Source organism: Brachionichthys hirsutus, chromosome 1 (assembly GCF_040956055.1).
Source record: "Brachionichthys hirsutus isolate HB-005 chromosome 1, CSIRO-AGI_Bhir_v1, whole genome shotgun sequence".
In the NCBI taxonomy this organism is placed as follows: domain Eukaryota; kingdom Metazoa; phylum Chordata; class Actinopteri; order Lophiiformes; family Brachionichthyidae; genus Brachionichthys; species Brachionichthys hirsutus.
In genome coordinates, this window is record NC_090897.1 from 13,879,489 (window position 1) to 13,906,759 (window position 27,271).

Genomic DNA, 27,271 nt, shown 5'->3' on the forward strand with positions numbered 1-27,271 from the left:
TCCCATTCTGTCTTTAGCGAGTCTGCCCCCTAGCGACGACTTAAGTAACAGCAACATAATACACAGAGGCTCAGATCATTTTTGACGAGTTCCGGGTTTCTTTATCTCATCTTTTCTTTCTTTATTTTCTTTATCAATTTTTTTCCTTTACCTTTGCACTGTCTTTTGGATATTTACTTTTGTGTATGTACTGAGACTGCAGGCTTCACTCTTAAAACAGTTATTAATTTTACTACGTCTAATTTATAAGGGTTGACCGCTTAACGGACATCGATTAAAAGGTTTTTGAACATTTACTACACATGACCTGTACCAGTCTGCATTATTCATCTACTGGCATGCTCTTTATCAGACTTGCTCACAACTTCACCAGTAAAACCAGATGCCCCTGCATATAAACAATATATTTTCAATATAATCAAACACAGATCTCACATTAGTTAAGTTAATGTCAGATACAAATTTCATCAAATGTATGTATTATATGAGAATGTCTTTGTAGAATATGCTTGACTTAATTTTTGTCACTATTCTGACATTTTGTTAAGACTGTATCATTGGATTGCACCGCATAATTTTAATTTAAACATAGTGTGTGTTGGCCAGGTTCTTCTGTTGGTTGAATTTAGCTTATTGTTGAATAAACCTTATATTCCATGTATTTAAGATATTTATTTTCTCCATTTTTAAAAATGAGAGGAGGGAGAAAGTGAGGAACTGAATTTTGCAGAAAATGAAACTTCCTAGTGGAATGCTAAACAGAATATTCAGGTCTAGGAGTTAAGTGGTGTTTCAGGCTTTGTTTGATAGTTAGATGGAGCATCACTTCTATGCATTGTTGTTCAGTCAGGAAGAAATTAGTCTTCACGTCTCGTAAACAATTTTGCAAACTTTTAATAATCAAATGAAGAAATGAGCTTTGGGGTAACTTGATTTGAAAATGCAATTAGTGAAAATTACATATGCTTGTGTTAAAATTTAGGGCTTAAAAGTGAAAATGTTACGTCAAACACAGGTAAATTAAAGGTCATTTGCACAAAGTACAGATATAAAGCATTTGTTCTTTGATACAGCACTTAGTAACTCTGAATCTAAATAATCTCAGCGACATCCATTGGTGGAAATATTTCTATACCCTCCAAAGAAACATTACAATTTGAAATTTATGATTGGAATTTCGAGCCAGTCACATATAAATAAATCCAGCTAAAACGGTTTTATATATATTCAGGATAGAAAATAGGCAAACAAGGAAATGGGGCGATCACATATCTGCCACCACCTCTAATTGACAGAGACACAGTAGTTTTAATCAGAACATTTGTTTCTGAATTATCATTTAATTTGGAAGAGAACGATTGAAATACAGAAATGTCTATCTAATGCCATTGATCTAACTGTTATCCTACAGTGCTGGCATGATGCAAATAAAATTAGTCACAGAAGATATTTATGTTGGCTTTTTTGTTATTGCAGTCAACAATTGCTGCATATTTTCATCTGAACTGTTCTAATTTCTTAGAGGTTGAATAGATTCCTACTATAGTATAGTGTGTTGTTTTTGTGTTGAAATGTATCTGGATGCTAGAATAAAGCAAATTACATCGAAACATACTGCCTTTGTCATTGTGTGGATATCTGCCTCATATAAAATATATCTCACAAATAGAGAAAAACATGGCAGAAATCAATCATTTTGCAATGCCTTTATTACTACAGATCATTTCAGCATACAGGGTTATATATGAAATGATACGGTCAGGAGAATTACTACTGTGAGTATCAGAGGTGTCAGACACATCCATAGAGGAGATTGACTCTATCAATGTCCCAGAAGGACATATCTCTCCTCTGGCCAATGTAGACTGAGCGGTTGGGGATGGGGGTGATGGTTTCCGATCTCCGGTTGATGGAGAACGCCCATCTTCCATAGTGCATGATGGAGTTGTAGTCGTAGGGAGTGTTGAGGTTGTTGGTGGAAGTTGTGCATCTCATGGGACTTGATGTTCTTCCAGTTGATCTTGATGTATTCAGAACTTAGTAACTCTGAATCTAAATAATCTCAGCTACATCCATTGGCGGAAATATTTCGATACCCTCCAAAGAAATATTAAAATTTGAAATTTATGGTTTTATATATATTCAGGATAGAAAATAGACAAACAAGGAAATGGGGCGATCACATATCTGCCGCCACCTCTAATTGACAGAGACACAGTAGTTTTAATCAGAACATTTGTTTCTGAATTATCATTTAATTTGGAAGAGAACGAGTGAAATACAGAAATGTCTATCTAATGCCATTGATCTAACTGTTATCCTACAGTGCTGGCATGATGCAAATAAAATTAGTCACAGAAGATATTTATGTTGGCTTTTTTGTTATTGCAGTCAACAATTGCTGCATATTTTCATCTGAACTGTTCTAATTTCTTAGAGGTTGAATAGATTCCTACTATAGTATAGTGTGTTGTTTTTGTGTTGAAATGTATCTGGATGCTAGAATAAAGCAAATTACATCGAAACTTACTGCCTTTGTCATTGTGTGGATATCTGCCTCATATAAAATATATCTCACAAATAGAGAAAAACATGGCAGAAATCAATCATTTTGCAATGCCTTTATTACTACAGATCATTTCAGCATACAGGGTTATATATGAAATGATACGGTCAGGAGAATTACTACTGTGAGTATCAGAGGTGTCAGACACATCCATAGAGGAGATTGACTCTATCAATGTCCCAGAAGGACATATCTCTCCTCTGGCCAATGTAGACTGAGCGGTTGGGGATGGGGGTGATGGTTTCCGATCTCCGGTTGATGGAGAAAGCCCATCTTCCATAGTGCATGATGGAGTTGTAGTCGTAGGGAGTGTTGAGGTTGTCGGTGGGGTGCTTGTCGAAGTTGTGCGTCTTGCCGGACTTGATGTTATTCCAGTTGATCCTGATGTGTGTGTCCCGGTCGCTCCTGCACTGTTCATGCTGGAAGCCCAGAGCGTGGTTGAGCTCATGCTGGATGACACCTTGAGCAAGGCAGCCTGTCTTCTTGAGAGAGAGCAACTGTTTGCCTCCCACTCTGCCTAGATGAGAGTAGCAGCCTCCTTTGTTCTCAATGCTGATGTAGTCAGACTCTTTCTGACGGGGGAAGAAGCGGATGCAGGTCGAGTCACGGTAGACCTGCATGGCTTTGTTAATCTTCGCCTTGTCTGAGCTGGTGAAATCACTGCTTAAGGTGAAGGGGACCATCACCGAGCCGTTGGAGGCTTTCTCCCACCGGCACTGTTGGTTCCAGCATTTGATGGCGTTTTTGGTTTTAGGGGTCAGCAGGTCTCCTTCCAGCAGCATGTCATCGATGTCGGTGTTGGAGCCCAGAATCGTGTTGGTGATGTCACCGGCATCAGGCTCTTCCTCTTCCTCACCTTCCTCCAGGAAAGGATGAGCCTGACAGAGTCCGAGCAGGAGCAGCAGCAGCAGGCTGGTAGAGAGAGTCATCTTCAGGGTCTGTCTGGAGCTGCTGTGGAGAGACTCCTTGGAGCTTGATGTTTGACTCAGTTCAGTCCAGGGTCTTTATACTCTCCTCTACAGGTGTGTCTGCAGGAGGATTATGGGCCGGGGTCCACTCTGATTGGCCTAAGCAAACCACAAAAGCTGGACACCATAGACAAGCCCTCTTCTTAAACATTGTTGTTATCTCTGGTTATTTGAGGGGGATTGCTAGTTAACAATGTAAGTACGAAAGTAAAACTTTATTTGCATAGCACTTTCTGCACACATAGTTAGAAAGTGCTGTACACATAAGAAAAGACACCAATAAACAAGTGAGAGCAGAGACAAACATCCATCCATTTTCTTCCGCTTTTCCACTTTGCAGGTCACGGGAGCAGCTGCAGAATATCCCAGCTTGCTGCGGGTGAGAGGGGGGGTACACCCCAAATGCATCGCAGGACCACACTGAGACAAACAACCACTCACGCACTCACTCTTACACTACGGACAATTTGGAGTGCCGTAATCAATTCAACTAAATTGCATATTTTTTGAGTAAACCGGAGAAACTGAAACTAAGTTCAATGCGTGCATGTGCCCAGCTGCGTGCGCAATGAATGTGCATGCACGTGCACGTTCGCCCTCTGTGACATCATAGGGGGCGCGATTTCTGCCAGACGTGTTTCAGTAGGTGATTACAGAACTACACAAACTATGCAGGATTCACTTGATGGTTTATTTTGCTGTTTTGGGGTTGGTAGTGACACAAAATCACCATAATAGTCGTGTAGAAACATGGGAAAAGTGCTTTTTTTCATAATATGTCTCCTTCAATGTTCTCGTGTTTTTAATTTGTTGTAGTGCTTCTATTTGTTGTAGTGGTTTGCATTCAGGGCCACCGTATGGAGGTATTCCAGCAACTGTTCCAGACCTCAATGAACTGCGTCACAGTGCCCCATAAAAGGAAGCACTCCACGGTCATCCCCATCCCCCAGAAGGGCTCCATTAAGGTGCTAAATGACCAGAGACCTGTGGCCCTGACATCCTTGGTGATGATAGCAATGGTGAGGATTGTTAAAAACTTAATCACCAAGTTTGTTGATAGCTTTATGGAACCACTGCAGTTCACATACAGGGTCGGTAGGGGAGTGGATGGTGCCAAATTATTCTTATTGGACCATCCTTGCACATCTGGAAAACCCCAATTCCATCATAATTATCATCAGCATTTAACAACATGCAGTCACACCTTGAGAGGTTAGTAATCCGCTTCAATTTGGATCACCATCTCACCTTGTGGATTACTGATTTTTTTAACCAACCAGTCACAGAGGGTGCATGTCCGAGGTGGATTTAACATGCATGAACACAGAGGGGGTGGAGGAGCTAAATCATGAGCTGTTTTGTACACCTGACATATTTTTGAAGATTTTCCTAGATAAGCAGTTTGTAGTTTTCCAGGGTGTGGCAGTGGTGAAATCTTAAAGGTTTCTAGTTCAATGTTTTGAGTTCTTGTTTGTGTAGTGATTATAGTGGTTTCAGTGCATTGGAGTTTGAACTTGACCAACTTATCAGGCAGTATTTAATATGTGAGAGAAACAGAAATATTGGCTACTCCAGTTGATAAAGAATTTCTAATGAACCTGAAATTGCATAAATTAAACTTTGCTTTATTACTGACTTTTTATATGGATTTTGAAATTTAGGTTTTAATCAATGCTGCAACAGAGCTGAAGGTCTAAGGACATACGGCAGAAGAAGAAGCATAGAATATAGGATCCACAACAGCATGTTTCCAAAAGTCAGGAAATCTGCCCTAAGTCAATAAAGTGTTGATAATATGAGTTAGTGGACTAACTATTGAGGAGCTGATTTCTCGTTGGATGAGTGAGTCCATCCCGCAAACATCTTCTGCTCTTGAGGACTTTTGAGATGCAATCACTTTAATAACCTCTGATTCAGAAACTGGTCTGGGACTCAAGGGTGGGCCCTAGTGACAGTGGCAGTATTGACTGTGTATAATTATTATGTTGGACTGGGAAACTCTGGGCTATGGTAGCAACTGACTCAACAAAGCATTGGTTGAGTCAGTGTATCAGCTATATCAACTGGACTCTGTAAAAGTTCAATCGATTATTTTGATTATTATATTATTATTTTGACCAGTTTGTTTGTTGATCTGGGTCAAAATAGCTTCTAAGTTGCCATGACAGTTGTTGGTTGTTTGTCTCAGTGTGGTCCTGCGATGCATTTGGGGTGTACCCCCCCTCTCACCCGCAGCAAGCTGGGATATTCTGCAGCTGCTCCCGTGACCTGCAAAGTGGAAAAGCGGAAGAAAATGGATGGATGTTTGTCTCTGCTCTCACTTGTTTATTGGTGTCTTTTCTTATGTGTACAGCACTTTCTAACTATGTGTGCAGAAAGTGCTATGTAAATAAAGTTTTACTTTCGTACTTACAATGTTAACTAACAATCCCCCTCAAATAACCAGAGATAACAACAATGTTTAAGAAGAGGGCTTGTCTATGGTGTCCAGCTTTTGTGGTTTGCTTAGGCCAATCAAAGTGGACCCCGGCCCATAATCCTCCTGCAGACACACCTGTAGAGGAGAGTATAAAGACCCTGGACTGAACTGAGTCAAACATCAAGCTCCAAGGAGTCTCTCCACAGCAGCTCCAGACAGACCCTGAAGATGACTCTCTCTACCAGCCTGCTGCTGCTGCTCCTGCTCGGACTCTGTCAGGCTCATCCTTTCCTGGAGGAAGGTGAGGAAGAGGAAGAGCCTGATGCCGGTGACATCACCAACACGATTCTGGGCTCCAACACCGACATCGATGACATGCTGCTGGAAGGAGACCTGCTGACCCCTAAAACCAAAAACGCCATCAAATGCTGGAACCAACAGTGCCGGTGGGAGAAAGCCTCCAACGGCTCGGTGATGGTCCCCTTCACCTTAAGCAGTGATTTCACCAGCTCAGACAAGGCGAAGATTAACAAAGCCATGCAGGTCTACCATGACTCGACCTGCATCCGCTTCTTCCCCCGTCAGAAAGAGTCTGACTACATCAGCATTGAGAACAAAGGAGGCTGCTACTCTCATCTAGGCAGAGTGGGAGGCAAACAGTTGCTCTCTCTCAAGAAGACAGGCTGCCTTGCTCAAGGTGTCATCCAGCATGAGCTCAACCACGCTCTGGGCTTCCAGCATGAACAGTGCAGGAGCGACCGGGACACACACATCAGGATCAACTGGAATAACATCAAGTCCGGCAAGACGCACAACTTCGACAAGCACCCCACCGACAACCTCAACACTCCCTACGACTACAACTCCATCATGCACTATGGAAGATGGGCTTTCTCCATCAACCGGAGATCGGAAACCATCACCCCCATCCCCAACCGCTCAGTCTACATTGGCCAGAGGAGAGATATGTCCTTCTGGGACATTGATAGAGTCAATCTCCTCTATGGATGTGTCTGACACCTCTGATACTCACAGTAGTAATTCTCCTGACCGTATCATTTCATATATAACCCTGTATGCTGAAATGATCTGTAGTAATAAAGGCATTGCAAAATGATTGATTTCTGCCATGTTTTTCTCTATTTGTGAGATATATTTTATATGAGGCAGATATCCACACAATGACAAAGGCAGTAAGTTTCGATGTAATTTGCTTTATTCTAGCATCCAGATACATTTCAACACAAAAACAACACACTATACTATAGTAGGAATCTATTCAACCTCTAAGAAATTAGAACAGTTCAGATGAAAATATGCAGCAATTGTTGACTGCAATATTAAAAAAGCCAACATAAATATCTTCTGTGACTAATTTTATTTGCATCATGCCAGCACTGTAGGATAACAGTTAGATCAATGGCATTAGATAGACATTTCTGTATTTCAATCGTCCTCTTCCAAATTAAATGATAATTCAGAAACAAATGTTCTGATTAAAACTACCGTGTGTCTGTCAATTAGAGGTGGCGGCAGATATGTGATCGCCCCATTTCCTTGTTTGTCTATTTTCTATACTGAATATATATAAAACCATAAATTTCAAATTTTAATATTTCTTTGGAGGGTATCGAAATATTTCCGCCAATGGATGTAGCTGAGATTATTTAGATTCAGAGTTACTAAATTCTGAATACATCAGGATCAACTGGAAGAACATCAAGTCCCATGAGATGCACAACTTCCACCGACAACCTCAACACTCCCTACGACTACAACTCCATCATGCACTATGGAAGATGGGCGTTCTCCATCAACCGGAGATTTTATTGATGCTTTCCTTTTCTGAAATGTCCACTGAGGTCATCAGTAGAATGACTTTAAGCCCCTGAATGATCATTGCGACAGGAAGCCAACAGCAGGAGGTTTAAGTCAAAGACATTATCTTCTTCAAGATGACCAGATTATGATCGTCTTGTCTTCAAGAAGATGAATTCGTGAATATTTAATTGTTGTTCAAACAAAATTTTCTAAAAACCCCAACTGCATTCTACTGGTTTCAGAAGTCAAAGACAAAAAACTGCAAAAGGTTCCTGCTAAATATATGTTCATGAATTGCATCATATTCATTTTTGCAATCATGCAACTTGGTGCATTTTCCTTTCTGTGGACGGTGATTAAGAGACATCCTAAAATAATGTCGTCAGTCGGCTTGCATTGCCTCAACAGGCACTGTGACTGATCTTAAATCACCGGGACTGCTGGAGTGACGCCATGATAAATAGGCCCTGTTCCTGCTGAGTCGACGGTTTTCCTGAAATATTGTGCTGCTTCAGATGCTATTGAATTGGCCTTTATGGAGTATCTGAATGATCTGTGGGAGACCTGTTGGCGACAATGGCAAACATTTTGGAATGCTAAATGTAAACCTCTGTGTGACAAAGTTCAGTGTGGATCAGAGTCATCAGTTTGCATTTGACTTCCCTTGTTTTAAAATCATTAATGAAATACAGCAAGCAGTCAGAGTTAGTGATGAGACAATCGTCTCATCTACAAGAAAATGGATGGATGGATGAAATTATAGCCTGCTGTAACTTGAACTCGAGATCACAGGCAAGCTGATGTTTTGCAGACGTAAACCCTTTTTGATGGATGCAACTATTCCAGTTCAGCCATCACTTCCAGATTGGCTTGAACTGGTAACTGGATACCTTGCACTGCACCAGCGTATACGAATACTGCGTTTTTACTGAAAAATCGTGTGTATTTTTTATTTGTCCAAAGTAATGCCATAGTACGTACTTCATCTGGCAATCATGTGGCCACAACAGTACAACACAGTGGAATATTTACCGCTGTTAAGCCACCTGAGTACATACATACATACATACAGTTTGACAGGACATTAGTTTTTACCCCTTTTAATAGTCGCTCCTGCATACACTTGCCTCTCATCAGTTCTTTTATCTCGTTCAGAGGTGTGTAATCAATGAAGAGAATATTTATAAAGTTTAACAACAAGTTAGTGAGGAGATTTCAGCACCGAGGTTTGTATACCAGTGCGTCTGGATGTTCCAGACTCGAACAAAGACATTCCTGGTGGACATATTTATTACTCCCGCCTATATCCCTCCCCAGCCTGCGTAAGACCTAGGTGAATCAGCGATTATGTGTAGTGTTCTGTTGTTGTGTTTTAAGGTGATCAGTATATTTAATAAAAATAAATGATTCCCACCTGGCACTGCTGCTTGTTTTTGCACACTTTAAATATTCTTGATACGACTTGGTGTTCTGCAGTTTAATCCATGCTCTATGTTTGAGCCCAATGGTCCGCATGGCACCTTGATTTAGCCAATCTGGCCTTGGTGGACTCACCAAAGATGATATAACTGCTGCTGATATTGCTTTCTTTTGGAGTACACATGTCTTGACTACCGGTAGTTGATTTAATTTGTCATTGAACACAGTCCATTTTTGGGTCCAATGACTGGACCTATAAAAGATACCATCAAGGGACCCAGGAAAAACCTCCGGAAAAGGACTACTGACTCCGCTACGAACCACTATATTAGTGGGGCAATTAGCCGAACTCATTTTTCACACACATGTTTTACACCCCCCTTCTCACAAAGGTACTTCCACTCATCTGGTAATTGAAAGTCAGGGTAGCATTGAAGTCTCAAGATGGTCACTTTTTCCAAGAGGATAACATGACTGGACATTCTCTGCCATGTCTCGCTCATGTGTGAAGATTGCTCTGTATCTACTCTGTACCTCTCTATGTGCTGGTATAAAAATGCATCATTTATTCCACCCAATAACTTTGTAGCAGGGACTGATGGCCTGGTAATTGTTCCTCCATTATTCCAGCAAATCTCAGGATAATTGAAGTCACTGAGGATCAACATTTTGGGGAAAATGGGGAAAAGATTCCCCATTTTTGGATGTCTCTAAACATACTATTCAGTTTGTCGCCATTTTTACGATTGCTATTAGGGCTACGGTAAACACCGGATCAGCTGCTTGTCTTGGCAGTTTAGTTTACGTCTGCTGCAGCTGCTTCTTGCAACTTCATACCGGCCATTTTGGGCAACTCCATTGAATTGCGGTGGTTTTTAATGCTAATATTCCGTGGGCACCTTGCTCTGTTGCATTTGTGCATGTTGTGTAGAAATGTTTTGTTTTTTGGGGATGCACCTCTGTGATTGCAACAACATGGGATTTTTAATAATCATTTCTCAAAGTTTTTTGTTCATCCAACAAGCTACATCGGTACAACATGCACGTTTTTCAGCTTGTCATTCTGTTTGCTTCGTTACATGGGACAGGTTTGCAGTGTTTGTTATTTCCATTTTTTTTGACTGGCTGCATGGGTGGCCAGGTTTATTTTGGGTTTCACGGCTTCAGTCACACAATCTCCGGGTCCCATGGAGGGCCCGGTACCTGAAAGTGGCACTCTTCATCATCTCCTTTGCCTCCTTCACTGAAGCGCTGATCTTCTCCCTCTCTGACTTTGCTGCATCGTTCGAGACGCTGATGTTTTTTGTAGGGTTCCATTGGATCCTTCAACTTAAACAGGGAATCGTCTGATCAAAAATGTATTTCAGTGCGACCTTATATATACATATATATATATAGTGTACTTTTATGATATATAACAAAACAAGTGTGCTTTGATGAAAATGTTTAAATGCATGGATTGATTTGATTTATGGGGAATATCATGACTGGACAGAGAGAGAGAGAGAGAGGCGACACCTCCCTCGTCGCCTCTCCTGTGTTGATGCGCATCATCGCTGCGTGTAGAACGCGAGTCTGCGGTACACACGCACCGGTCCTCGGTGGAGATGTGACACCCCGGATGTGAGAAACTGACGTCCCGTAGTTCTACGTCGTGCGCCGTCATACCGTCATGCGTCGCATACGCATTTAAATGTCACGTAAGGCGATACGCACTTGCTGGACGGTGCGTATAAGCGAGGTCGCAGACGAACTGCGCGTAATGCTGAGTGGACAACGGTAATTCTCGCAGTGTATTCGAGCCCAGAGCGGCTGCTGACAAATAGATTGGCTCTTCCTCTGCAGTGCAGCGCGTCGTCGGAACCAGATGCTCTCCGCCGGCCCGGACCCGCTCAGTTTCATGCCGTCCGGTCCGACCGGAGCCTGAGCGAAGGATGCAGGTGAAAAGCCAGATCTGCACAGAGCGGAGCAGCACCGGCGACCCGGAGCAGGATGACAACCAGAAGAAGACCTCGTGCTTTTCCAACATTAAGATTTTCCTGGTGTCTGAATGCGCCCTCATGTTGGCGCAGGGAACGGTGGGCGCGTATCTGGTGAGTTTCTCCACAAACGTTAGTCCGAAGAACCAGCGCGTCTCCGGTAAACGTCGGGTCAACGCAGCGCTTTTCGTGCCGGCGCAGTCAGACGGTGCGTAACGATGCGGTGCTTCGCGCTGCTGCGGTTAATAATCGTGTTATTCTGGTGACATTAGGCGTCATCGCGTCCTCCAGCGACCACGGGACGCAGCGCCTCCGCCGCTCGATGACACGCTGGGTAAGATCCATCAGGCCAATGCGCCATCCGCATGACACGGAGCGCGTCACGGCGGCCGGAGGCTCCTCGGTGGAGTTGAAGGATTTGTTTTTATTTATTTTTGGCGTGTATAGACGGACTGTTGGAGAGCAGGTTACGAAACGCCGGCCAGGGACTCGCTTGAGTCTGCCCGGCTCTGACATGCTGCGCCCGTATGCTTCGTGAATGCAGGAGGCCTTCATCACTGGGGGGGGGGGGGGGGGGGGGGCGTTTGATCGTGATTCCCAAAACAGAGGATGACGATTACAATTCCTTGTCAATTCAATCTAGATAAGCAGAACTTGACAGAATGTTTGGTAAATTAGTTCTGAAGCCAAAAGGAAATAACAAATGTGAGATTTTATACACAATCAGCGTGAAGCATATCCATTGAAACCAAACATCTATGTCTGAAATGACTGAAGGAGATGCCACAAACAGCCACAGCAGTTGTTAAAGTGTTTATGTGGCGTGTTTACCTTCATTAGACAGAGTTGGCCCAAACACTCACGTGAAATCTGTATTTGTTTTTGCCCGATTACGGACAGTTACCCAGGAACGGTATAGACCCTCTTGCACATGCAGGTTGAGGCTTAATTTAATTCATCAGAGAAAAGAAACCAGAGCAGACATTTATTTGTCTGAAACATTCCTGACTTGTGTTTGATGTGTTCTGGACCAGTCACAAAAGTAGAGTGCATTCGTGTTGACCTTGGGGAATTCAACTTCCTCCTTTTAAAGCAACATCCCAGCCAACAGTGCACCTCAAGCAAATACTGCTGCAGACAAATGCACCAGAGGCACTGGACATCCTGTCCTGTGCAAATTATTGTTTGCCATCATCTTTAACGCCTTTTTCCTTTTGTCGTTTTTTTTTTTTTCAGTAGCACTTCCGTTTTGCATATAAGGAGAACCAGGCTATAATGGCTGCGGATCATTACAGTCAGCAACATGCACATGCTTGACTCAAACTGTATTTACATGCCAATTTCTTCCTTTCTGTAAAAAAGAAATCTGGAATAAAGCAGTGACACCAGTATGGTATTTCCAAAAAATTTAGATTTCACCGAAATTTTATGTTCTGCCAAAATAAAGTCACCTTTTTTAATATAGATAATTTTTGTTTATAAAGAAATATAAAGTCACCTCTTTAATGAGAAAAATATTTCTCAAAACCCACCTCACCTGTTAGAAGAAGTACTGTAGAAGTTGAAGATTTTATTTATCTACTTCTTCAGCAACACACAGAACACAGCTGGTACATGTCTGCAAGATAATTAGAACAGATGTGAGCTCTCTTGCCTAAAGCCATGCATGCACATATTCTTTTTCCCAACGTTGGCATCAGACGAGCCTCAGGCCTGTTCTGGGTGTTCTGGGTGTGTGTGTGGGGGGGGGGGGGGGGGGGGGGGAGATGCTGGATGCTGCTTCATCCTCCAGGAGCCATTTACCGCTGTGCACCACTAACAGGTTGCTGATGTTGTTCAAGTGACAGATGGCTGTTTCGTACCTGCTTTTACTGAAAAACACCAGAAGCTCATTTGATATAAAATTTTAATGAAAGATATATATTTAAAAAAAAAATGTTTTTAAGGCAATTACTCATGTTGAAACTGTGCAACATTGATTGACGAATATACAATCAAGTGTCAGCTTAAAAGTAAAGTTGTCTTGATTGGCTTTGACCCCATTAGCAGTCCTATTAGCTGCTTTTTGGAAACATATATTTTATAGCATTTTCACTCCCGCTCTTGCTTTCTTTTCAGGTAAGCGTTCTGACCACTCTGGAGGGACGCTTCAACCTCCAGAGTGCAGACGTGGGCGTCATTGCTAGCAGCTTCGAAATCGGCAACCTGGCCCTCATTCTGTTTGTTAGCTACTTTGGTGCCAAGGCTCACAGACCTCGCCTGATTGGCTGTGGCGGGATTGTCATGGCACTGGGGGCATTGCTTTCGGCCCTGCCTGAGTTCCTGACTCATCAGTATGAGTACGAGCCTAGTGACTCGTGGCCCACTGAGGACGGCAGGGACATTTGCTCCAACGTCTCCAGGTCGGAGAACAGAGACTCTGGGTTTAAGTGTAGCAACAGAGCCAACACCAACATGATGTACCTTCTGCTGATCGGAGCCCAGGTCCTGCTGGGCATTGGAGCCACTCCTGTCCAGCCTCTGGGAGTGTCCTACATCGATGATCATGTCCACAGGAAGGACTCCTCCCTGTATATAGGTGGGTGACACTCAACTACTTTAAAATGAAACATGAAAAGGACATTTTTATATCGTTATTAAGCAAAGACGTTTCAGTCCCAGTCCAGTTTATGCACACATCAACATATCTGACACAGATGTACCAATGCATAGATATAGAAGTGAGTAATTATATACACAGTTGTAAACAGAAAGATCCGTCATTCCTGAAGTATTTATTTATTTGAAATTGGGCCTTTTCAGGAGCAGCCTAATCACATTCATAGGCCGTGGTTATACTGAGGAGCTGCATTTGAGCGGTGAGGGGTGACATGCCTTGCTCAAGGACAGAGACATAAGATCCAGACAAAGCATTTAATCAAATTAAAAAGTGTGATTTACATTAAAACAAATTACAAGGCACAAGGAAACAACAGTATAGGAGTAATATAGATATAACTTGTTAATATTATGATTAAATGTCGAAATATATATATATATCTGTAAAAATCCAAAAGTCCAGGCATCCAAATTGTCTCACACCAAACAAATGATGGAACAGAAAGTATGGCGGACAAATAAAAGTGCGTGTTTTAAATTAGACCAGCGCTGACAAATACATTCAGATGCAACGTTTCCATTGTTGTTGTGGTTGGCGACTCATTTGCGAGTGCGAATCTGCACAAATGAGCAAAGCAATCTACAGTATTTCTAACGACAGTTAATGTTCATTGGACAGCAGCAGAGGATTTGATTCACAATGATAGCAGAAACCACAACATCCTCATAATGCACATTATAGCTTGTCTACCAAAGTTGCCACGGCAACAGTACAGAGACAAGCGCAGAGCTCCAGTATCCTCCAGTCTTTTAGTAGCTTGTAGTTGAGCTCTGTTTGGGCAGATGGAGAAAATGAGGCAGAAGATATGTGGAGGAAAAAAAAGATACACCCTCTCATAACTGCTAAAATAGAGAACTCAAATGTTAAAATGTACATATTTTATATATTTCTATTTCAATTACAGGCAATAAATGAATCTGATAGTATGAAACCTTTTTTCTATGAATATTAAAGCTATTTTGAGCTACATGCCTGCCTCCCCACACACAAACTCTACCTGTGCTGGTAGATGTAACCATAGATATTAGATAGCTCGTCAGATTCAAACGGCATATAAAATGCAGCCACTATGTCCCAGTATTAGCGCGTTAGCTTGTTGTGTTTGTTTTTTACATTCATTCTGATCCAATTGTTTGATGGTTTCTTATGTGTAAATATGGACATGGAGGTGGATCCAATATTTAAAAGATTCTCTCTTTAACAATGTCACACTGTCACACTGGTGTATTTTCTTGACACTAAGATTACATTAATTATAGGAAACGGAATTAGGGTTTAATTTATTTAAAAGGAAAGTTATGCCTTAGTGGAGGTATTTATGAACGTATTAATCCAAAATGGCCGAGAGACAAGCATAATGCTCACACACAGCAGAACTGCAGGGTCAAATCAGAATCAGCTTTCTTGACCAAGTGGTCATTATTATTTTTTTGCTCTGATATTTTTTATAATCTCACTGTAACCTTTGCTGGTTTCAAAGCAAAGTTTTACGTTACTTATTAACAAAGCTCACTGGTCAATCTCTAATCTTATCCTTTATTGTCCTCTTCACAGCTTTGCAAGTGTAAGAATGCAAAGTTAGTGACAACCTTGAAATCCCATGTTCGTGCAGCTCACACTCTGCTGAGAAATGTTGAAACGTTCATTATTGTACAATAAAGTGTATCATCGTCATCAGTCCTTAGCGCCGATGCAGCAACATGACAACATTGTAACTTGCTGAAACCCCCTGTGGTGTCTTTAACCTTCTCGTCTCTCGGCTTAATCAGTTTGCCAATATGAGAACCTCAAAGGCTCTAATTGTAGAATAAAAACACAAACCTATTACTTACAGTGTGGCTAGTCATAGCTCCTCAAATCCTTCATTGGTAGCCCTTGGCTATTTTCCATGTCCGTTCTTACGTTTCACTGCAAGCCTCTTGCAGGGTGAGAAGGCCTGCGGTTTGTTCTGTGCGCACTGAGAATGAAGGAGATGAGGGATGGACAAAGGGGGGGGGGGCACAAACAGGACCTGCACAGCACCCTCCCCTCCCCCTCTTGGCCTAGAGGCCAAACCATTCACGATGGCTGATGTTCGATACTATACTTGACATTTCATTGGTATTTTAGAAAAAAATTATTAACTTGAAAATCTTACACTAATCACTGCCGCCAGTATAAGGCAATGTTCGTTTACCACAGCCACACCTTTAACACCCCTTAACTACCTACCGTATATCAAATTAAACCCAGTTTCAGTTTTGTGTCCTGAACAAATGCAAAAATAGGTCATTGAAATAAAAATGAACATGGCAAATATATAAATGCAAAAATAAATGTATGACTAGCTTAATAATAGCACAGTGATCAATTAAATGAATCAAGGTTTTTCAATAGGCGTGTTAATTTTAGAAGAAGAAAAAAAGGATAGTGAGATAACACAAGCAGCGGTGAGTATAAACAGTGCAATTAATGGTGGCACCAGTGTGACAGTGATGCATGGCTGGTGGATGGATTATAGGTTGTTTGTGTGTGTGTGTGTGTGTGTGTGAAGTCTCTGGTATAGCACTTCAATGGCCTCACAATGATAATGCTATCAAGCCATTTTGCTTGCTATAGATGATGTAAAGTGCCTTTCAAAAATATTCAGCCAAAGGTTTCTCTTAACTCAACCTTAAAGTATCTGCAGTATTTTGTATAGTCTTGTATAGTCTAGTCTTGACTCTGATTTGGCTTCATGGCCACTGTTCTATGTGCCTCTGTATGGAACTGACAGTCTTATATCATCAAAACATCCCTCAACCTTTCTTTGCTGCGTGCAGAGAGTTCTGCACATTCGTCATTCGCGACTTTGTAGTACGTTTCCAGCTTCCTGTTCAGTCTCTCGATGTTGATGCTTGATGTGTGAAGCAACAAGAGCACTGCAAGAAAAGCCTGAATAATGTAGCATATCAGACAAATAGTCAGGGTGTGTTTAGCAAAAGTCGAACCATATCTTTCAATATTTAAGAGGCTGCTCTGCAAAGACTCCCTAAAAGACCAGATGAATGGAGGCACTACTGTGACAGGGACACATCGTCGCCCTACATTGATCCATACTGCCTAAATGATGATGGTGATTGATGATCCGGGACACTGGGAGTACTCAGGAGTTAACCAGGAAGTACTTCACAGTTGTCATGGTAGAAATCCCTCAGGATGAGACTACTCTGTGCAGTGAAACCTCAGTTCTCCAACGTAATTTGTTCCATAATACTGGTCAAAAACCGATTTGTTTGAAAACTGAAGCTATTTCCCTTAAGAAATAATGAAAAATACATTTATCGTTCCCTAAGCACCAGATAAATGCCCATTAACATGCCTACAGATATATTAAAGGTTCCATACTAGACCCTTTTTCCGCGAGTTAACGCAGTTCTCAGGCACTTGTATGAAATATCTGTGACAGTCTTTGGTCAAAATAGCAAACAGATGCTGCAGGACAGCGTCTCTCTTCTCTGTCTCAAACATCTCTCTCAGAAACAGTAGCAAAAGGGGGAGACTCAGTTCACACACACACACACGGTGCGATGATACACAAATAATTTCCGGACTTAATAAAAATATTTTGAATCGAGGCTTTATTTTACACGTCTCTCTTGTCTACGTGTCACATCAAGACAAATATCTTACAGATCTAAACTAATAGAGCGTGTGTGTGTTTTCAGCTTGTTCTGCCGGAGCTGGCAAGGAACTATGCACACACACACACACACACACACACACGGAGCGATGATCCGCGAATAAACTCAGAACAGAATAAAAACGCTTTGAATCATCCATCCATCCATCTACAAACCGCTTATCCAGGGTCGGGTCGCGTGGCCACATCCTAAGCAGGGAAGCCCAGACTTCCCTCTCCCCGGCCGCTTCTTCCAGCTCTTCCCAAACTCGGGACCACAGGTGAGGGTAGGAATAAAGATCGACCGGTAAATCAAGAGCTTTGCCTTTCGGCTCAGCTTCCTCTTCACCATTACGGATCTGTGCAGCGTCCGCGATGCTGCAGATGCAGCACCGACAATCCTGTCGATGTTCCGCTCCATAAAGCGTCTGGCTCAAGTGTTTACCACACACTAAATAACTTTATCAAATTGTATCCGGAATAATACCACCAAAAAGAAACTTTATGCAGGGCAAATCCCGCAGAGCGCAGACACAGGGAAGCACATCTGTGCATATTTTTATCAACGCGACGTAACATAAACGAGGATTTCTTCCAGACATGTTTCAGGAGGTGATTACAGACCGACGCAAAATACGCAGGATTGACTGGATGGTTTATTTAGCTGTTTGTGGGTTGATAAAAACACAAACTCACCATAATGGTGTAGAAACATTGATTTCTCCATACCGCACTGTGCAGCAAGATCCGAGACACGGACGCCATTTTCATATTTGGAGGTTATTTCCTTCTTCAATTCAGAAGTTGTTCTCATTGAATATTCCTCTTTCCTTCTCCAGTAGCATTACTGTTGCCCTTCTTTGGATCCCTGACTAAGTGCGACTAAGAACAAAGCGAAAAAAACACGCACATGAAACAGATGATTTCCCGTCTTTCTCCTATGATAGGTCGACTCCGCCTTTGTTCACCTCGGCTCCACTCGTGTTTTCGGACTCTGAAAAAAGTCTGTTTGATTTTGAAATCTGACATTAATGGTTGATATTTAAATATAAATCAATGTTTTTTATTTAATTGAAAATTATATTATACATAAAAAATGGGAGAATCTTTTACACAATTGGAAATAATCAACAATCAGCTATTTAAAAAAAAGATTTACCGTCATTACAACTACAATAATTGTCAAACTTTTGTGAAGTTATACAAATTATGAAAACTACCAGATAGTCATTTCAACCCAGTATTTGCACAGCCCGAGATCTAAATAAGCAACATATCAACACTACAGTGTCTGATCAGTGTATGTATAGCCTCTGAAGTATCTGTGCTTTCATGTATTCTCTACAGAAAAGATCTTTCAAATATCACATTTATTTTTAGCCACACTAGCAGCATGTCTCAAGGGATGATGACGCTTGTCTTACAGTCAGTCCATCCTTCTGGTTGAGCATGAAATATTACATCAGCTACTAGATTAATGTGTCATTTGTGCAAATACTTTTCTGGAGCCCTCCATGAAATTTAAATGTGTGCATTTTAATTCAAATGTGCCAACAACTTCTTGATCCCTGCACATCTGGTCCATTCATTTATTTTCACCCCCAAACACACTGTAGAACTTTGTTGAATCAGAAAATATCAGCATGCTGTCATACTTAATGCGGTGAATGCAGGAAACGTAATTTCATGCGTTTACATGGACACATTTAATCGGATTAAAAACCTGATCGGAATAAAAATGTTTCATGTTCTCACCCAAATTTGATTAGTCTGACCCGATCAAGCTCGATCCGATCAAGATGATATCCCGATCGAGAGGGGTGGTTTATACCAATTGATGATCCGATCAGGGTGCATGAAAACACTTATTCCGATGTTTCGGTACAAGCCGTCCTTACTGCGGTTGTCTGTGACGTCAGTATCTGGTCAGTATCTGAGACAAACATGTTGCCGGAGATATTAAAGAAGGAAACGTGAGAAATAACGCTGACGTTTCAAGCAGAAAAAGGGCAGAGCGATGTTTTGTTTACAACGGAAGTCGCTACGGCTTCTTGTAATTTATTCCGATCAAAAGTGTGATGCATGAACACTAATTGGATCAATATTTCTAGGGTCCATGAACATCATTTTACTCCGAACTCTGATCGGATTAAATATATTTTGGTTTGTCCATGTAAACGCAGCCACTACTGTGTGCATGCAGGCATGCTGATCCTTAAGTATCCAGTAACTAGCACTTGTTGTTCAGCACATCCCATTTGTCTACACTATTTTCAGTAATTAATTAATGAATCCGTTGTATTTGTATTCATTTATGTGAATGCACAAATATACCTTAGAATAGTCTGGCTCTCAGCAGGCGAGCTGAAGCTCTTCAGCGACGGTGCATTACGTTGCAGTAATGGGGTGTAAAGTACAGCAGCCTATAGAACACAGCATTTCCACAAAGGAGCAGTTTGCAGGCTGGGAGGTGCAGCTGAAAAGCCGCTGGGTCAGCGGCTTTCGGCCGGCTCCAAACCTTAGCGTCTATTCATCGCTTTAATGCATGTAATGAAGCGCTGCGAGGCTGTGATCTCAGAGTCCACTGCAGCAAAATGTTTTTACTCCAGTAGAGTTATTGCCCCTCTGCTGTAGGACAGCGGAGGAAGCTATGGATGGTGACTCAGCACACACTGTCGGCTCCGAACGAGCCAGGATGGTTTATAGGGGCAGCTTTTAGAGGAGCGTGTATGCCAGAGTGCCACTGATTGAACAATGCAAAAAATAAGTGAGCAATTCTACTTTTTATTATTACTTCTGTTTTTATGAAATCAAAGATAATCATATTAACGATAAAAAAAATGACCAGTTGACTATTATTCATTTATTGATAATTATAATATAATTCTGTACTGATCGGCAGTCCGAGAACCCGTAAAGATACTGAACCCTCAAACTCCCAGGCCATGTGCCAGGAAGGATTTGAATGCGTATCTTGGCTTGTAGATCGCATTGTTGAGAAATTACAAGAAATAAAATGCTGATGTAACTAAAGAAATTAAAAGTTTACATCCTTATTGCTAGAATTAGCATTTATAGATTCATATAGCAGCTCTTTACTCAGTGGTTTGTCAGCAGCTTATAAGTTGTACATCACTGGATGTCGTATAAATGCATTATGTATGTCCTGCTCTCTGTCTCTCTATCGCTCTCTCTCCCTCTCTTTGCTTTTGACTCTCCTCCTACCTGTCCTTGTCTCTGTTTCTCTCACTCTGTCATTGTCTCTCTGTCTTTCTACCGCTGTCTCTCTCGCTCTCTCTCTCTTTCTCAACGCAACCGGTAAAGACAGATGGCCGCAAACTAAGAGTCTTAGGTTCTGTTCAAGGTTTCTGCCTGTTAAAGGGAAGTTTTTCCTTGCCTCCGTTGCCAAAGTGTTTGCTCTTGTGGGACAATTTGGTGTCCATCTTTCCCTGATAATCCTGTAAAGTGCCTTGAGATAACTTTCTGTTATGATCTGGCGATATAGAAATAAAAATGAATTGAAATGAAATTATTATATTGTTGTATTCTAGGACTCGGTCTTAATACCTGGTTTTGTGAGTGTTTATTATTACAGATATAGATGACTCGTATGGTACGTCATATCTGTTCATGTGATGGGAAGAAAAGATCACGAGTCATAGTTATGACAATGAAAATTAATGACGAGAATTTTAGAAACGTTCCTAAAATAAAACTTCAGTGTTTCAATTTCCTGAGCGCCTGTCTTTAAATAATGTACGGCAATTAGAGAAAAGGACAAGTCCTCGTTTGGATTTAATTAGGTACATTTTTCTGAGATAAGTCAGTAGCTTGACAAAGTTACACATTGATTCGCAAAGGATCCTCATTATTTTAGATGCATAAATCTATTTCAGTTCCCGCTGCCTTTGTTTCTGAGGAAGGAACGGCACAACAATCTGTGGGGGGGGGGGGGGGGTCATGTTTGTAGTCACAAATGTTGAAATAGTTTTTAGAAAAGACAGATTAGGATACCTTGCAGCACTTTAAAGTGATTAGCATGGCTATGTTCTACCTGAGAGAGCTTATTTATAAAGGATAATTATCATTGGGCAGATGTTGCTGAAAAAATATGTCGGTAATGAATTATTTTGACTGATTGCAAAGATTGCAGAAAAATAGATAAATACAAAAGCAGGCCGGAGGTGGTGAATGATACAAGTGCTGTGATAAATACAAATCTAACAATCAAGCTTTTGAATGTGATTTCCACTTTAAAGTTAATTAAAATTAAGTATTTAAAAATTTAGAATTAAAGATTTTTTTAAAATCAGAATTCCAACATTGCTGCGGTTTCTGTTTGCATTTTGTAAAATTATGATGGACTAACTAGTTTTAGTCATCGAAGTCTGAGATTAAGTTTCTTTTGAGAAGAGATTAAAAATGAATTCATGTCTTTATAGAAAATGAAAAAATAATCCTCAATTAAAATCTCTGGCAATCCCGTCAGAAATATTCTTTTAGGGGTATCTTAATATATAAACTTCAATCTCAGTCTGCTCTTTGATGGCCATGTCGGGTCACTGTGCAGATCCCTGGTCGAGTGTTGTGTTGTCTGTATGAAGTGTGTGCCGGAATAGACCCCGATAAATGTTCTGGATGAAGAAGCAGATCCAGGATGATCTTCCTCTTTGTCTTTAGCATTATGATATCTGTGTTCCAATACCTTCTGCTTCCCTATGGAAACAAATAGAGCTGGAATCCTGCACCGGCCTCCAAATATAGCTGAGAAAATTATTCAGTTGGGAGAGTTTTACAGGGGACTAAATTAGGCCTGAGCAGAAGTACACACTCAACATACTATTGAATGTCTAGATCAGAGTAATAAATACATGATAACCTGGAATTCACAAATTAGAGAGACCTATTTTTATTTGTTTCAGTCAGCAATTCTACTTTAGCATTTATTTATTTTAATTACATCATTACATTTACCAAGGTTTCTAATTTTTGGATGCCGGGCTATTCAACAATGAGTTGCAGAGGACACTCTTTATCTGGTTTCCGTGCTCTCCTTGTTCACTGTGCTTGTTGCTCATGGGTTGAAACATCTTCCATTTCATTTCATCTCTGAAGTGAACCTCTCGTAATAAAATAAATGATTTTCTAAAGAAATGCTTTAGAAAGGGTAAAAACAATAAAAAAAATTGTTCTGATAGAGATTGTGGAATGGAGACCGCCATTCGCTCTGGGCTTGGCTATTAGCAGTCACAGATAGAGTCTGCTGAGGAGCCAAAAGGGAAAGTGTTGCTTTCATGAAAAATAAATGAGAGGATTGGTCGTTCCCCGCTGCTCATCAATATCCCATTGCTCATGTGACTATTTATGATCCTGCTGTATAATCTAGACTGAGATCAATGTTGCGTCGTGGGTGATGAATTTCTAAATCCTGTGCAGTTGATTGAACAGCTACTCAGTCTTTTCTTGAATGCGCCATGCTTTGGTTGGAAGCTCCCTATTACCACATGTATTAAATAAAATGGCGCAGATACAATACTGCCCTCTACTGGCAGAAGAGGTGAAACGCGCATCTACCAAGAGGAAGTTCTGATTTTACTTTTAAAATATTGGCATCACTGTAATACTACATTCAAATAAAAATAATGCAAAAAATGAATGTTAATTTTATGATGGTAAGAATTAAATACATGTTGCTACATGTTTTTGCTTGAATGCTTCTTTTCCTGTCTGTTTTTCCTCTTGCAGCTATTTTATTTTCCACACTCGTGTTTGGCCCAGCCTGTGGCTTCATCTTAGGTTCTGTCTGTACCAAAGTCTACGTTGATGCGGCCTTCATCGACACTAGTGAGTTCTTTATTTATCGAGTTGCCTCCTTGACATTTAATTGCATTGTCTCCACTTGAATTGACTCTGATAGGAAAACCCAACAATATCATGCAATAATAGAAACGGATGTCTGCTGCAGTCTCCTTCACATTGATCTGTAAAATGTTACATTAAAAAAACATTCGCTATCCACCGACTGTAATGACCCCCCCCCCCCTTCTGTCTAGGTAAGCTGGATATCACACCAGATGATCCACGCTGGATCGGGGCGTGGTGGGGCGGCTTCCTCCTTTGCGGTGCCTTACTCTTCCTGTCGGCCCTCTTCATGTTCGGCTTCCCACAGGCGTTGGACGAGCAGGACATGGATGGTGGGGGTGAGAGCGAGCAGGCCATGCTGCCTTCGTCACTGACCCTGGAGTACCAGGGCGCCAAACCTAACGGGGCCATTTACGGTTTTGATATGAACAGCGGGCTTTCAGTTTGCGAGCATCTGAGAGGTAAGAAAGAGGAGACGAGTGGAACATTTTGTTTTGTTCTCCCTCATCCTTTGTATTTGACATTTCTTTCTTTTACTGTCTAACTTTTTTGAGAAACCACATACCATTGGTTTTCTTTTAATCCAGTAATCCCCCGAGTTACCAGGCACCTGCTCTCTAATCCGGTGTTCACCTGCATCACGCTGGCAGCCTGCATGGAGATCGCTGTCGTTGCTGGCTTTGCTGCCTTCCTGGGGAAATACTTGGAGCAGCAGTTCAATCTTACAACTTCCTCGGCCAATCAGCTGCTAGGTAGGCGGATCGTGCTGTCATCTGAGTGGAGGAACATTTTTATTTGTTCCCAACAATTTAAACATTTTTACAATTAAAGGATTGACGAATCAGGGTAGTACAAACACATTAGAAGTATAAAGTTATAGGAATGCACCACAGGGAAAACTTTGAACTCCGTTGTTTTCTTCCTCCCCAGGCATGACGGCCATCCCCTGTGCCTGTCTGGGTATCTTCCTCGGGGGGCTGTTGGTGAAGAAGTTGAACCTGTCAGCTCTGGGCGCCGTCCGCATGGCCATGCTGGTCAACCTGGTGTCCACTGCATGCTATGTCTCGTTTCTCTTCCTGGGTTGCGACACCGGGCCGGTGGCCGGGGTCACGGTCGCCTACAGCAACGAGTGCGTAGAGAACTCCTCTGATGTGAATTAATCTTTCCGGGATTTTTTACTGTACCCGAACGGGATCATTTCTAAATCTATGCTAATGGAGATCCGGATCATCGTCATCAAAAGGCCCTAAATTGTTCTTGGTGTCTTTAAACACCGACCATGAAAAGTAAAATTGACTCAGTTGTGTTTTAATATTTTCTCCTGACCTCATTCTGGATCAGATCCAGTAGACATTTTGCACGATAGAGCATATTGGACGCCTTTCTGCCCTATAGTACTTGTATGTATGTATAGTACTTATACAAGCCTGTTGCTATGATTGGCTGGTGACAAATCTGACCTAATTTGAACAAACATGAACTACATGCAAAGAAATTTTCTAAAAATATGCTTTTATTATGATCTGGGGCGACAGTGGCGCAGTGGTTGAGAGGGTCGTCCTATGATCGAGAGGTTGGCGGTTCGATCCCCGGCTCAGGCGCGTGTTTACACTGTCGTTGTGTCCTTAGGCATGACACTTAACCCACATCGCCCGGGCGCGTGCACACGCCGTGACCGGCAGCAGCTCAACCTGCTGTAAACCAAATTGCCCTCCAGGGGACAGATTAATAAAGTATATTATAGAATTAAAATGACTTGAATTTAAATACCCCTCCATCTCCTAAAGAAGAAGGATATACTGCCCTATACGGGGGCACGCTAGAGGGGGGGATAGGACCAAGTGGTAAGTCTAACCGGGAGAATTGGGATAGAGCCTAATTGTTCCTGTGGTTACTTCAATATGAAGGTATACTTGCATCCCTAACATGACCTTTCACCTTCACCGTAGGACACTGCAGTCCTGGAAGCAGCCTGAGGCAGCGTGCATCAGTAACTGTAACTGCTACACCGCGTCTGTGAGCCCTGTCTGTGGTTCCAATGGTGTCACCTACCTCTCAGCCTGCTTCGCTGGCTGCACCAAGCCGGTGAGTGAAGAAAGAGGAGACATTCTCACATGCAAGTCCGGCACATAAGCACAGCAGTCATGCTTTGAACAGTTGCATTCGACCTCCTTCTCTCTGCAGAACCTGACAAGCTGTGCGTGTATACCCAGCGCCAGCGACGATGCAGTGGCTTTAGCAGGGAAGTGCCCCAGTTCAGGCTGTCAGCAGGCCTTCCTCATTTTCCTGTGTGTTATCTGTGTGTGTAGTATGATAGGAGCCATGGCTCAGACGCCCTCTGTCATCATTCTCATCAGGTGAGTCGACCTCTTGCTCTACATAAGGCGCCCACTAGAGGGAGCTGTCAGGTTATTTAGTTTAGGGCCGCATGGCCATGAAAACATTGCACCTGCCTTGTTCAGACTAGTTTTAACATTTTATTTGGGGAGTTTTGAACTACAATTTTATTTTTTTGTCAGATTTCTCAAAATCTAGAAATCTGGTGTGCAGACAAGGAGGAGGAAAAATGATTTCTGTTTTGTGCTTACTTCAGGTTTATCTCTTTCTACCTAAATCTCTATAGTCATCTTTCCTTAAGCTTCAATTGCAGAGCATTGTCATTATTATAACAAAGAAACCTGATCCATGATTAAATGAACTGAATGAACTGGGAATGGGGGCTCACCAGTAAACACCTTTCATGCTGATTCTGTCTTCTTTCCAGAACTGTAAGTCCGGAGCTTAAATCTTATGCCCTTGGAGTTCTTTTCCTGCTCTTGAGACTGATAGGTAATCAACGCTGCTCACTTCATATGCTTCACAATCACACATCCAGCCAATCAACGATCGGTATCATTATCAGTTTTGTTTGATCTACTACAATAACTCACGCTGCTGTCCTATCGCATTTCCTAGTAGTTTTGCTTCGTGCTGTAATTTTTCGCTTTGCCTTGAAATGGACTTCAGTGCTCTGCCCCCAAGTTGGCATGTTTGTTTGACCTTTTGACCTCTTCTCTGCCCACAATCCCATCCAGGCTTCATCCCTCCCCCTCTGATCTTCGGCATGGGCATCGACTCCACCTGCTTGTTCTGGAGCACCGTCTGCGGTGAGAAGGGCGCCTGCATGCTGTACGACAACGTGGCGTACAGGCACCTGTACGTCAGCATCGCCATCGTGCTCAAGTCCTCAGCCTTCATCCTATATGCCACCACATGGCAGTGCTTGAGAAAGAACTACAGGAGATACATCAAGAACAGCGAGGGTTATCTCACGCCGACCGAACTCTTTGCCTCCAATGTGACTCTGGACAATTTGGGTAAGGAGATCAACCAGAACCCAGCCAGCAGGACAAAGTTCATATACAACCTGGAGGACCAGGACATGTGTGACAACATGGAGTCGGTTTTATAGTGGTGGTCTGCACTGGCACTGCAGACTGGCGTGGAGGCTGTTAACTGGTGGGAGAAATTCCTTTGGTATTTGGCATCGTATCAGCGTAGAAGAATGTTCTCAGAGTCTTATCTTCTTCTCACCCAAGACATAATGAAAATATATATTGCCAAAGGCTCCCTATCCATAGTGCACTTTTTTTTGTCACAAGAGAAAACCCAGAGTTGACTTGAAACATTTCTTTATGTACTATAATTTGAAGGCACAACAATTATTTACAGCAAACAACAGTAGAGATGAGCTGACGTCTCTATGGACAATCCCACGTGTCCCTGGAACGTTCGACTTTAGTTTGACAGCTCAATTAAAAATGCAGTTCTGCTACATTTAGATTTATTATAAGACTAGATTGACAAGCTTTATTGAGACACTCTGTTTTCCTTTAGAGGGAAGAACTTCTCAGGTTCAGATGTCAGACATGAAATGATAACACATGGTTGGAGCACAT

General features: G+C 41.9%; 3 protein-coding genes across 3 annotated transcripts; 2 read left to right on the forward strand and 1 right to left on the reverse strand.

Annotated features, from left to right (window-relative positions):
* Nucleotides 1-2,706: 2,706 nt before the first annotated feature.
* Nucleotides 2,707-3,495, reverse strand: LOC137896344 (high choriolytic enzyme 1-like). Its single transcript, XM_068741806.1, has one exon. It carries the CDS (start codon nt 3,493-3,495, stop codon nt 2,707-2,709), a length of 789 nt encoding a protein of 262 aa, XP_068597907.1.
* A 2,686-nt stretch (nt 3,496-6,181) lies between these two features.
* On the forward strand, nt 6,182-6,970 carry LOC137896360 (high choriolytic enzyme 1-like). Its single transcript, XM_068741807.1, has one exon. The coding sequence runs from the start codon at nt 6,182-6,184 to the stop codon at nt 6,968-6,970; it is 789 nt and encodes a 262-aa protein (XP_068597908.1).
* A 4,157-nt stretch (nt 6,971-11,127) lies between these two features.
* LOC137896120 (solute carrier organic anion transporter family member 3A1-like) lies at nt 11,128-26,784 on the forward strand. Its single transcript, XM_068741651.1, has 10 exons — nt 11,128-11,286; nt 13,291-13,750; nt 23,217-23,315; nt 23,525-23,794; nt 23,921-24,085; nt 24,264-24,462; nt 25,283-25,418; nt 25,518-25,690; nt 26,098-26,162; nt 26,408-26,784. Exons 1-10 carry the CDS (start codon nt 11,128-11,130, stop codon nt 26,782-26,784), a joined length of 2,103 nt encoding a protein of 700 aa, XP_068597752.1.
* The last annotated feature ends 487 nt before the right edge of the window (nt 26,785-27,271 follow it).

Bases quoted from the DNA above. Each gene is read 5' to 3' on its own strand.
- LOC137896344 (XM_068741806.1), bottom strand. From the start codon at position 3,495: ATGACTCTCTCTACCAGCCTGCTGCTGCTGCTCCTGCTCGGACTCTGT.
- LOC137896360 (XM_068741807.1), top strand. From the start codon at position 6,182: ATGACTCTCTCTACCAGCCTGCTGCTGCTGCTCCTGCTCGGACTCTGT.
- LOC137896120 (XM_068741651.1), top strand. From the start codon at position 11,128: ATGCAGGTGAAAAGCCAGATCTGCACAGAGCGGAGCAGCACCGGCGAC. The intron at 24,463-25,282 runs GTGCGTAGAGAA...CCTTCACCGTAG, and splicing joins ACGGTCGCCTACAGCAACGA to GACACTGCAGTCCTGGAAGC. The intron at 25,691-26,097 runs GTGAGTCGACCT...TCTTCTTTCCAG, and splicing joins TCTGTCATCATTCTCATCAG to AACTGTAAGTCCGGAGCTTA.